Below are 13,035 nucleotides of genomic sequence, written 5' to 3'. Positions count from 1 at the left end.
GCCTGAAAAGACGGTATCTTTTTCTGCTGCGAGGTGACTTGGGGTAAAAAGGTGGATTTTCCAGCCGTTGCCGTGGCCACCAGGTCCGATAGACCGACCCCAAATAACTCCTCCCCTTTATACGGCAATACTTCCATATGCCGTTTGGAATCCGCATCCCCTGACCACTGTCGCGTCCATAATCCTCTTCTGGCAGAAATGGACATCGCACTTACTCTTGATGCCAGAGTGCAAATATCCCTCTGTGCATCTCGCATATATAGAAATGCATCCTTTAAATGCTCTATAGTCAATAATATATTGTCCCTGTCCAGGGTATCAATATTTTCAGTCAGGGAATCCGACCAAGCCACCCCAGCACTGCACATCCAGGCTGAGGCGATTGCTGGTCGCAGTATAATACCAGTATGTGTGTATATACTTTTAAGGATATTTTCCAGCTTCCTATCAGCTGGTTCATTGAGGGCGGCCGTATCAGGGGACGGTAACGCCACTTGTTTTGATAAGCGTGTGAGCGCCTTATCTACGCTAGGGGGTGTTTCCCAACGCGCCCTAACCTCTGGCGGGAAAGGGTATAATGCCAATAACTTTTTAGAAATTAGCAGTTTTTTATCGGGGGAAACCCACGCTTCATCACACACCTCATTTAATTCATCTGATTCGGGAAAAAAATAAGAATTTACTTACCGATAATTCTATTTCTCATAGTCCGTAGTGGATGCTGGGGACTCCGTAAGGACCATGGGGAATAGTGGCTCCGCAGGAGACTGGGCACATCTAAAGAAAGCTTTAGGACTAACTGGTGTGCACTGGCTCCTCCCCCTATGACCCTCCTCCAAGCCTCAGTTAGGATACTGTGCCCGGACGAGCGTACACAATAAGGAAGGATTTTGAATCCCGGGTAAGACTCATACCAGCCACACCAATCACACCGTATAACTTGTGATCTGAACCCAGTTAACAGTATGATAACAGAGGAGCCTCTGAAAAGATGGCTCCCAACAATAATAACCCGATTTTTGTAACAATAACTATGTACAAGTATTGCAGACAATCCGCACTTGGGATGGGCACCCAGCATCCACTACGGACTATGAGAAATAAAATTATCGGTAAGTAAATTCTTATTTTCTCTAACGTCCTAAGTGGATGCTGGGGACTCCGTAAGGACCATGGGGATTATACCAAAGCTCCCAAACGGGCGGGAGAGTGCGGATGACTCTGCAGCACCGAATGAGAGAACTCCAGGTCCTCCTCAGCCAGGGTATCAAATTTGTAGAATTTAGCAAACGTGTTTGCCCCTGACCAAGTAGCTGCTCGGCAAAGTTGTAAAGCCGAGACCCCTCGGGCAGCCGCCCAAGATGAGCCCACTTTCCTTGTGGAACGGGCTTTTACAGATTTTAGCTGTGGCAGGCCTGCCACAGAATGTGCAAGCTGAATTGTACTACAAATCCAACGAGCAATAGTCTGCTTAGAAGCAGGAGCACCCAGCTTGTTGGGTGCATACAGGATAAACAGCGAGTCAGATTTCCTGACTCCAGCCGTCCTGGAAATATTTTCAGGGCCCTGACAACATCCAGCAACTTGGATTCCTCCAAGTCCCTAGTAGCCGCAGGCACCACAATAGGTTGGTTCAGGTGAAAACGCTGGAACCACCTTAGGGAGAAACCGAGGACGAGTCCTCAATTCCGCCCTGTCCGAATGGAAAATCAGATAAGGGCTTTTACAGGATAAAGCCGCCAATTCTGACACGCGCCTGGCCCAGGCCAGGGCCAACAGCATGACCACTTTCCATGTGAGATATTTTAACTCCACAGATTTAAGTGGTTCAAACCAATGTGACTTTTGGAACCCAAACTACATTGAGATCCCAAATTGCCACTGGAGGCACAAAAGGAGGCTGTATATGCAGTACCCCTTTTACAAACGTCTAAACTTCAGGGACTGAAGCTAGTTCTTTTTTGGAAGAAAATTGACAGGGCCGAAATCTGAACCTTAATGGACCCCAATTTCAGGCCCATAGACACTCCTGTTTGCAGGAAATGTAGGAATCGACCAAGTTGAATTTCCTCCGTCGGGCCTTACTGGCCTCGCACTACGCAACATATTTTCGCCAATTGCGGTGATAATGTTTTTGCGGTTACATCCTTCCTGGCTTTAGATCAGGATATGGATGACTTCATCCGGAATGCCTTTTTTCCTTCAGGATCCGGTGTTCAACCGGCATGCCGTCAAACGCAGCCGCGGTAAGTCTTGGAACAGACAGGGTCCTTGCTGGTGCAGGTCCCTTCTTAGAGGTAGAGGCCACGGATCCTCCGTGAGCATCTCTTGAAGTTCCGGTTACCAAGTCCTTCTTGGCCAATCCGGAGCCACGAATATAGTGCTTTCTCCTCTCCATCTTATCAATCTCAGTACCTTGGGTATGAGAGGCAGAGGAGGGAACACATACACTGACTGGTACACCCACGGTGTTACCAGAGCGTCTACAACTATTGCCTGAGGGTCTCTTGACCTGGCGCAATACCTGTCGAGTTTTTTAATCATGTGGACGACTTCTGGGTGAAGTCCCCACTCTCCCGGGTGGAGGTCGTGCTGAGGAAGTCTGCTTCCCAGTTGTCCGCTCTCGGAATGAATACTGTTGACAGTGCTATCACATGATTTTCCGCCCAGCGAAGAATCCCTGCAGCTTCTGCCATTGCCCTCCTGCTTCTTGTGCCACCCTGTCTGTTTACGTGGGTGACTGCCATGATGTTGTCCGACTGGATCAACACCGGCTGACCTTGAAGCAGAGGTCTTGCTAAGCTTAGAGCATTGTAAATGGCCCTTAGCTTCAGGATATTTATGTGAAGTGATGTATCCAGGCTTGACCCTAAGCCCTGGATATTCCTTCCCTGTGTGACTGCTCCCCAGCCTCGCAGGCTGGCATCCGTGGTCACCAGGACCCAGTCCTGAATGCCGAATCTGCGGCCCTCTAGAAGATGAGCACTCTGCAACCACCACAGGATGGATACCCTTGTCCTTGGTGACAGGGTTATCCGCTGATGCATCTGAAAATGCGACCCGGACCATTTGTCCAGTAGGTTCCACTGGAAAGTTCTTGCGTGGAATCTAACGAATGGGATTGCTTCGTAGGAAGCCACCATTTTTACCAAGAACCCTTGTGCATTGATGCACTGAGACTTGGTTCGGTTTTAGGAGGTTCCTGACTAGCTCGGATAACTCCCTGGCTTTCTCTTCCGGGAGAAACACCTTTTTTCTGGACTGTGTCCAGAAACATCCCTAGGAAACAGAAGACAAGTCGTCGGAACCAGCTGCGATTTTGGAATATTGAGAATCCAATCGTGCTGCCGCAACACTACCTGAGATAGTGCTACACCGACTTCCAACTGTTCCCTGGATCTTACCCTTATCAGGGAATCGTCCAAGTAAGGGATAACTAAAATTCCCTTCCTTCGAAGGGATATCATTTCGGCCATTACCTTGGTAAAGACCCGGGGTGCCGTGGACCATCCATACGGCAGCGTCTGAACTGATAGTGACAGTTCTGTACCATAAACCTGAGGTACCCTTGGTGAGAAGGGTAAATTTTGACATGAAGGTAAGCATCCTTGATGTCCCGAGACATCATGTAGTCCCCTTCTTCCAGGTTCGCAATCACTGCTCTGAGTGACTCAATCTTGAATTTGAACCTCTGTATGTAAGTGTTCAAAGATTTTAGATTTAAATTCGGTCTCACCGAGCCGCCTGGCTTCGGTACCACAATAGTGTGGAATAATACCCCGTTCCCTGTTGCAGGAGGGGTACCTTGATTATCACCTGCTGGGAATACAGCTTGTGAATGGCTTCCAAAACTGCCTCCCTGTCAGAGGGAGACGTCGGTAAAGCCGACTTTTGGAAACGGCGAGGGGGAAGACGTCTCGAATTCCAATATGTACCCTTGAGATATTACCTGAAGGATCCAGGGGTCTACTTGCGAGTGAGCCCACTGCGCACTGAAATTCATTGAGAACGGGCCCCCACCGTGCCTGAGCTTGTAAGGCCCTAGCGTCATACTGAGGGCTTGGCAGAGGCGGGAAAGGGTTTCTGTTCCTGGGAACTGGCTAATCTCTTCAGCCTTTTTCCTCTCCCTCTGTCACGAGCAGAAAAGAGGAACCTTTTGTCCGCTTGCCAACAAAGGACTGCGCCTGATAATACGGCGTCTTATTTTGAGAGGCGACCTGGGGTACAAACGTGGATTTCCCAGTTGTTGCCGTGGCCACCAGGTCTAAAAGACCGACCCCAAATATCCCTTTTCAAAGGCAATACTTCCAAATGCCGTTTGGAATCCGCATCACCTGACCATTTTACTGGTAGAATTGGACAACGCACTTATACTTGATGCCAGTCGGCAAATATTCCGCTGTGCATCATGCATATATAGAAATGCATCTTTTAAATGCTCTATAGGCAATAATATACTATCCTTATCTAGGATATCAATATTTCCAGTCAGGGAATCCGACCATGCCAACCCAGCACTGCACCTCCAGGCTGAGGCGATTGCTGGTCGCAGTATAACACCAGTATGTGTGTGAATACATTTTTGGATACCCTCCTGCTTTCTATCAGCAGGATCCTTAAGGGCGGCCATCTCATGAGAGGGTAGAGCCCTTGTTCTTACAAGCGTGTGAGCGCCTTATCCCCCCTAGGGGGTGTTTCCCAACGCACCCTAACCTCTGGCGGGAAAGGGTATACCCCAATACTTTTTAAGAAATTATCAATTGTTATCGGGGGGAAACCCACGCATCATCACACACCTCATTTTATTTCTCAGATTCAGGAAAACTACAGGTAGTTTTTCCCTCACCGAACATAATACCCCTTTTTGGTGGTACTCGTATTATCAGAAATGTATAAAACATTTTCCATTGTTTCAATCATGTAACGTGTGGCCCTACTGGTAATCACGGTTGTCTCTTCACCGTCGACACAGGAGTCAGTATCCGTGTCGGCGTCTGTATCTGCCATCTGCCTGACGGCCTATGAGACGTCTGGACAGGCACAAGCTGAGTAGCCGGCTGTCTCATGTCAACCACTGTTTTTTTATATAGAGCTGACACTGTCACGTAATTTTCAACAGTACATCCACTCAGGTGTCGACCCCCTAGGTGGTGACATCACTGTTACAGACACTCTGCTCCGTCTCCACTTCATTTTTCTCCTCATACATGTCGACACAAACGTACCGACACACAGCACACACACAGGGAATGCTCTGATAGAGGACAGGACCCCACTAGTCCTTTGGGGAGACAGAGGGAGAGTATGCCAGCACACACCAGAGCGCTATATATATATATATATATATATATTATATTATATATATATATATATATATATATATATTTATATATTTATATATATATATATATATATATATATATATATATATATATATATACATATACACACACACACACAGGGATAACCTTATATAAGTGTTTTTCCCCTTATAGCTGCTGTATGTTTTAATACTGCGCCTAATTAGTGCCCCCCTCTCTTTTTTTAACCCTTTCTGTAGTGACTGCAGGGAAGAGCCAGGGAGCTTCCCTCCAACTGAGCTGTGAGGGAAAATGGCGCCAGTGTGCTGAGGAGATAGGCTCCGCCCCCTTTTCGGCGGCCTTATCTCCCGTTTTTCTGTATATTCTGGCAGGGGTTAAATGCATCCATATAGCCCAGGAGCTATATGTGATGTATTTTTTGCCATGTAAGGTATTTTTATCATGTTTTATTGCGTCTCAGGGCGCCCCCCCCAGCGCCCTGCACCCTCAGTGACCGGAGTATGAAGTGTGCTGAGAGCAATGGCGCACAGCTGCAGTGCTGTGCGCTACCTTATTGAAGACAGGAACGTCTTCTGCCGCCGATTTTTCCGGACCTCTTCACTCTTCTTGCTCTGTAAGGGGGCCGGCGGCGCGGCTCCGGGACCCATCCAGGCTGGGCCTGTGATCGTCCCTCTGGAGCTAATGTCCAGTAGCCAAGAAGCCCAATCCACTCTGCACGCAGGTGAGTTCGCTTCTTCTCCCCTTAGTCCCTCGATGCAGTGAGCCTGTTGCCAGCAGGTCTCACTGAAAATAACAAACCTAAACTAAAACTTTCACTAAGAAGCTCAGAAGAGCCCCTAGTGTGCACCCTTCTCGTCGGGCACAGAAATCTAACTGAGGCTTGGAGGAGGGTCATAGGGGGAGGAGCCAGTGCACACCAGTTAGTCCTAAAGCTTTCTTTAGATGTGCCCAGTCTCCTGCGGAGCCGCTATTCCCCATGGTCCTTACGGAGTCCCCAGCATCCACTTAGGACGTTAGAGAAACTACGGGTAGTTTTTTCACACCTCACATACTACAAGTGCCACAAAAAAGGGTATTATCAGAAATGTTCAAAACCTCCTTCATTGCCGTGATCATGTAACGTGTGGCCCTACTGGAAAATACGTTTGTTTCCTCACCGTCGACACTGGAGTCAGTGTCCGTGTCTGTGTCTGTATCGACCTGAGGTAACAGGCGCTTTAGAGCCCCTGACGGTGTTTGAGACGCCTGTACAGGTATTAACTGATTCGCCGGCTGTCTCATGTCGTCAACAGTCTTTTGTAAAGTGCTGACACTATCACGTAATTCTTTCCATAAGACCATCCAGTCAGGTGTCGACTCCCTAGGGGGTGACATCACTAACACAGGCAATTGCTCCGCCCCCATACCATTTTCCTCCTCATACATGTCGACACAACATACCGACACACAGCACACACACAGGGAATGCTCTGATAGAGGACAGGACCCCACTAGCCCTTTGGGGAGACAGAGGGAGAGTTTGCCAGCACACACCAGAGCGCTATATATATATATATATATATATACAGGGATAACCTTATATAAGTGTTTTTCCCTAATATAGCTGCTGTATATATTTATATGCCAATTTAGTGCCCCCCCTCTCTTGTTTTACCCTGTTTCTGTAGTGCAGGACTGCAGGGGAGAGTCAGGGAGCCTTCCTCCAACGGAGCTGTGAGGAAAAAATGGCGCCAGTGTGCTAAGGAGATAGGCTCCGCCCCTTTTTTGGCAGCCTTTCTCCCGCTTTTTTATGTAAAAATTGGCAGGGGTTAAATACATCCATATAGCCCAGGAGCTATATGTGATTTATTTTTTGCCAAAAAGGTGTTTATTGCGTCTCAGGGCGCCCCCCCCCAGCGCCCTGCACCCTCAGTGACCGGAGTGTGAAGTGTGCTGAGAGCAATGGCGCACAGCTGCAGTGCTGTGCGCTACCTTATTGAAGACAGGACGTCTTCTGCCGCCGATTTTCCGGACCTCTTCCGTCTTCTGGCTCTGTAAGGGGGACGGCGGCGCGGCTCTGGGACCCATCCATGGCTGGGACTGTGATCGTCCCTCTGGAGCTAATGTCCAGTAGCCTAAGAAGCCCAATCCACTCTGCACGCAGGTGAGTTCGCTTCTTCTCCCCTTAGTCCCTCGGTGCAGTGAGCCTGTTGCCAGCAGGTCTCACTGAAAATAAAAAACCTACTTTAAACTTTTACACTAAGCAGCTCAGGAGAGCCCCTTAGCCTGCACCCGTCTCGTTCGGGCACAAAAATCTAACTGAGGCTTGGAGGAGGGTCATAGGGGGAGGAGCCAGTGCACACCAGGTAGTCCTAAAGCTTTTTACTTTTGTGCCCAGTCTCCTGCGGAGCCGCTATTCCCCATGGTCCTTTCGGAGTCCCCAGCATCCACTAGGACGTTAAAGAAAACTAAAATTCCCTTCCTTCGAAGGAGTATCATCATTTCGGCCATTACCTTGGTAAAGACCCGGGGTGCCGTGGACCATCCATACGGCAGCGTCTGAAACTGATAGTGACAGTTCTGTACCATAAACCTGAGGTACCCTTGGTGAGAAGGGTAAATTGGGACATGAAGGTAAGCATCCTTGATGTCCCGAGACATCATGTAGTCCTCTTCTTCCAGGTTCGCAATCACTGCTCTGAGTGACTCAATCTTGAATTTGAACCTCTGTATGTAAGTGTTCAAAGATTTTAGATTTAGAATCGGTCTCACCGAGCCGTCCGGCTTCGGTACCACAACAGTGTGGAATAATACCCCGTTCCCTGTTGCAGGAGGGGTACCTTGATTATCACCTGCTGGGAATACAGCTTGTGAATGGCTTCCAAAACTGTCTCCCTGTCAGAAGGAGACATCGGTAAAGCCGACTTTAGGAAACGGCGAGGGGGAGACGTCTCGAATTCCAATTTGTACCCCTGAGATATCACCTGAAGGATCCAGGGGTCTACTTGCGAGTGAGCCCACTGCGCGCTGAAATTCATTGAGACGGGCCCCCACCGTGCCTGATTCTGCTTGTAAAGCCCAAGCGTCATACTGAGGGCTTGGCAGAGGCAGGAGAGGGTTTCTGTTCCTGGGAACTGGCTGATTTCTGCAGCCTTTTTCCTCTCCCTCTGTCACGGGGCAGAAATGAGGAACCTTTTGCCCGCTTGCCCACGAAAAGACTGCGCCTGATAATACGGCGTCTTCTCATGTTGAGAGGCGACCTGGGGTACAAACGTGGATTTCCCAGCTGTTGCCGTGGCCACCAGGTCTGAAAGACCGACCCCAAATAACTCCTCCCCTTAATAAGGCAATACTTCCAAATGCCGTTTGGAATCCGCATCACCTGACCACTGTCGTGTCCATAACCCTCTACTGGTAGAAATGGACAACGCGCTTAGACTTGATGCCAGTCGGCAAATATTCCGCTGTGCATCACGCATATATAGAAATGCATCTTTTAAATGCTCTATAGGCAATAATATACTGTCCCTATCTAGGGTATCAATATTTTCAGTCAGGGAATCCGACCACGCCAACCCAGCATTGCACATCCAGGCTGAGGCGATTGCTGGTCGCAGTATAACACCAGTATGTGTGTAAATACCTTTTAGGATGCCCTCCTGCTTTCTATCAGCAGGATCCTTAAGGGCGGCCATCTCAGGAGAGGGTAGAGCCCTTGTTCTTACAAGCGTGTGAGCGCTTTATCCACCCTAGGGGGTGTTTCCCAACGCACCCTAACCTCTGGCGGGAAAGGATATAATGCCAATAACATTTTAGAAATTATCAGTTGTTATCGGGGGAAAACCACGCATCATCACACACCTCATTTAATTTCTCAGATTCAGGAAAACTACAGGTAGTTTTTCCTCACCGAACATAATACCCCTTTTTGGTGGTACTCGTATTATCAGAAATGTGTAAAACATTTTTCATTGCCTCAATCATGTAACGTGTGGCCCTACTGGAAGTTACATTTGTCTCTTCACCGTCGACACTGGAGTCAGTATCCGTGTCGGCGTCTATATCTGCCATCTGAGGTAACGGGCGCTTTAGAGCCCCTGACGGCCTATGAGACGTCTGGACAGGCACAAGCTGAGTAGCCGGCTGTCTCATGTCAACCACTGTCTTTTATACAGAGCTGACACTGTTACGTAATTCCTTCCAACAGTTCATCCACTCAGGTGTCGACCCCCTAGGGGGTGACATCACTATTACAGGCAATCTGCTCCGTCTCCACATCATTTTTCTCCTCATACATGTCGACACAAACGTACCGACATACAGCACACACACAGGGAATGCTCTGATAGAGGACAGGACCCCACTAGCCCTTTGGGGAGACAGAGGGAGAGTTTGCCAGCACACACCAGAGCGCTATATATATATATACACAGGGATAACCTTATATAAGTGTTTTTCCCCTTATAGCTGCTGTATCTTTAATACTGCGCGTAATTAGTGCCCCCCCCCCCTCTCTTTTTTAACCCTTTCTGTAGTGTAGTGACTGCAGGGGAGAGCCAGGGAGCTTCCCTCCAACGGAGCTGTGAGGGAAAATGGCGCCAGTGTGCTGAGGAGATAGGCTCCGCCCCCTTATCGGCGGCCTTATCTCCCGTTTTTCTATGTATTCTGGCAGGGGTTAAATTCATCCATATAGCCCAGGAGCTATATGTGATGCATTTTTTGCCATCCAAGGTGTTTTTATTGCGTCTCAGGGCGCCCCCCCCCCAGCGCCCTGCACCCTCAGTGACCGGAGTGTGAAGTGTGCTGAGAGCAATGGCGCACAGCTGCAGTGCTGTGCGCTACCTTGTTGAAGACAGGACGTCTTCTGCCGCCGATTTTCCGGACCTCTTCTGTCTTCTGGCTCTGTAAGGGGGCCGGCGGCGCGGCTCTGGGACCCATCCATGGCTGGGCCTGTGATCGTCCCTCTGGAGCTAATGTCCAGTAGCCTAAGAAGCCCAATCCACTCTGCACGCAGGTGAGTTCGCTTCTTCTCCCCTTAGTCCCTCGATGCAGTGAGCCTGTTGCCAGCAGGTCTCACTGAAAATAAAAAACCTAAAACTAAACTTTTCACTAAGCAGCTCAGGAGAGCCACCTAGTGTGCACCCTTCTCGTTCGGGCACAAAAATCTAACTGAGGCTTGGAGGAGGGTCATAGGGGGAGGAGCCAGTGCACACCAGGTAGTTCTAAAGCTTTACTTTTGTGCCCAGTCTCCTGCGGAGCCGCTATTCCCCCCATGGTCCTTACGGAGTCCCCAGCATCCACTTAGGACGTTAGAGAAATATATATTGCGCCTAAATTTAGTGCCCCCCCTCTCTGTTTTTACCCTGTTCTGAAGTGTAGACTGCAGGGGAGAGCCAGGGAGCTTCCTTCCAGCGGATCTGTGAAGGAGAAATGGCGCCAGTGTGTCTGAGGGAGATAGCTCCGCCCCTTTTCCGCGGCCTATTCTCCCGCTTTTTCCTGGATTCTGGCAGGGGTATTTACCACATATATAGCCTCTGGGGTTTTTTTGCCAGCCAAGGTGTTTTTATTGCTGCTCAGGGCGCCCCCCCCAAGCGCCCTGCACCCTCAGTGACCGGAGTGTGAAGTGTGCATGAGGAGCAATGGCGCACAGCTGCAGTGCTGTGCGCTACCTTGGTGAAGACTGATGTCTTCTGCCGCCGTTTTTCCGGACCTCTTCTTGCTTCTGGCTCTGTAAGGGGGACGACGGCGCGGCTCCGGGACCGAACACCAAGGACTGGGCCTGCGGTCGATCCCTCTGAAGCTAATGGTGTCCAGTAGCCTAAGAAGCCCAATCCAGCTGCAAGCAGGCGAGTTCGCTTCTTCTCCCCTTAGTCCCTCGCTGCAGTGAGCCTGTTGCCAGCAGGTCTCACTGAAAATAAAAAACCTAAACTATACTTTCTTTCTAAGGGCTCAGGAGAGCCCCTAGTGTGCATCCAACCTCGGCCGGGCACGAAATCTAACTGAGGCTTGGAGGAGGGTCATAGTGGGAGGAGCCAGTGCACACCAGGTAGTCATAAATCTTTCTAGAGTGCCCAGCCTCCTTCGGAGCCCGCTATTCCCCATGGTCCTTACGGAGTTCCCAGCATCCACTAGGACGTTAGAGAAATGTGAAAAACTCATGTCGACCTTTAGACCTGTCGACCTAGCACATGTCAACCTAGAAACCCTGTCAACCTTCCATCCATGTCGACCTAGTGACTGTCGACCTATAGTGCTCGACCTAAACATTGTCGACCTAGACACTGTCGATCTTCAGACCGGATCCCGTCCCATCCAGAGTGGAGGGGGTATGTGTCAGCAGTTTCCAGGAAGAGAGAGATTACAGCCTTCCCTTATGGTCCAGACGGGTGTAGTATGTTATGCCAATGGGCAGGATACCGGCATATGAGCGAGCGAAAATGAGCCCCTTGCAGACTCGCTGCGCTCACCACGCTATGGGCATGGAGGCACGTGTATTTATTCTCCCTCCAGGGGGCTCGTGGACCACCGAGAGGCAGAATAGTTATTGGTATGCCGGGTGTCAGATTTCCGGCGCTGGTATACTGAGCGCCGGGATCCCAACAGCCGCAATACTGAATACCACCCGTCTAGACTAATACCGCTTATGTACCACATCCCTGAATCATACAGAAAGGCTGTAATTTCTCCCTCGTCTCTCCGGTGACTGCTGTCACATACACCCCCCGAGACGAGATACCACCCAGACGGGGACGCAAACTACTATCTCCAAAGTGGCCAAGATTGCTGCAGTTATCCAGTCCAGCGTTTCTGTGGTCCATGCCATTCCCATTTTTACCAGTTATATACTCTATACATAGAATGCAGTAGTCTGAGTTATTCTTAAACAGCTACAGTAGCTGGGGGAGCTCCCAGTGAGGAGTTACACTTCAAACCCCGCTAATGTGCAGGGCGCTGTACCCGCATCTCAGGTGGCAAGGCTAACACACATGCAGCGAGAGCCAGCCACAATCTCTGACCTCTCGCTTCGTCAGTGTGGCCATCCCGGCCGACAAAACCCGGCAGCCGCAGCACTGGCACAGCACCGCCCGCGAGTTCTTCCCATCAGCGGACACCAGCTGCCCCTCCATGCTCACCCCGGTACACAGAACAACGCCCGAGTCGAGATGACACCGCAGTCACGTGACGCAAATCATTCGAGACGTCACCTTATCACGTGACTACTGGCATACGAATGACGGAGAATGTGTGCGCTGCACAATATAATGAGGGAGTACTATTCTGTATTGCATGGGATAGATGGTTGACCAAATGCATTAAGGGAAAGGTCTCCTACACGAAGGGAATCTACAGAAGCTCTCGTGGTGTATAGCAGCCACGCTGTGTAGTGTGATACACACACACATAGGGTGTGTTATGTCTTATTTCATCAATAAACGACATTTTCAAATTGGACTGCAGATGTGTGCTGATCCTTTCTGCCGCTTGTAATTGGGGACTGCTGCGTTATTTTTTAACCACTTAACTGGCATGGTCAGATTTCATCCAACTGCGCCGTCCCACCCTGTCTCCCTGTTTTTGACGAGGAGATCCGTTCTGCAGATGTGCGTAATATAATGTTTAAATATTAAAAAAAATACTTATTCAACTTTATTAAATAAAAAACAATGTTGTTAACGCTTTTGAAGGGAAAAATCGTCAGTTAAGTGGTTTTAAGGATCTTTCGTTTTTACCTTTA

The 13,035-nt window shown here is 49.5% G+C and overlaps 1 protein-coding gene across 2 annotated transcripts in view; it reads right to left on the bottom strand.

Annotated features, from left to right (window-relative positions):
• LOC135040430 (tubulin alpha-8 chain) overlaps positions 1 to 12,541 on the bottom strand; it is a 159,328-nt gene extending 146,787 nt beyond the window's left edge. Inside the window, exon 1 of one of the 2 annotated variants that reach the window (XM_063954820.1) lies at positions 12,434 to 12,541. Coding sequence is in view for 1 of the 2 variants with exons in the window: in XM_063954819.1 (XP_063810889.1) it covers positions 12,317 to 12,427 (111 nt within the window). In the remaining variant the exon portion in view is untranslated. Of the gene's footprint in view, positions 1 to 12,316 lie in introns of both variants that reach the window. The other variant, XM_063954819.1, reaches the window with a different exon arrangement.
• Between the last annotated feature and the right edge of the window lie 494 nt (positions 12,542 to 13,035).

Source organism: Pseudophryne corroboree, chromosome 2, assembly GCF_028390025.1.
Source record: "Pseudophryne corroboree isolate aPseCor3 chromosome 2, aPseCor3.hap2, whole genome shotgun sequence".
Classification (NCBI taxonomy): Eukaryota; Metazoa; Chordata; class Amphibia; order Anura; family Myobatrachidae; genus Pseudophryne; species Pseudophryne corroboree.
Note: the sequence above shows the minus strand (reverse complement) of the source record. Positions and strands in the feature narration are given on the sequence as shown.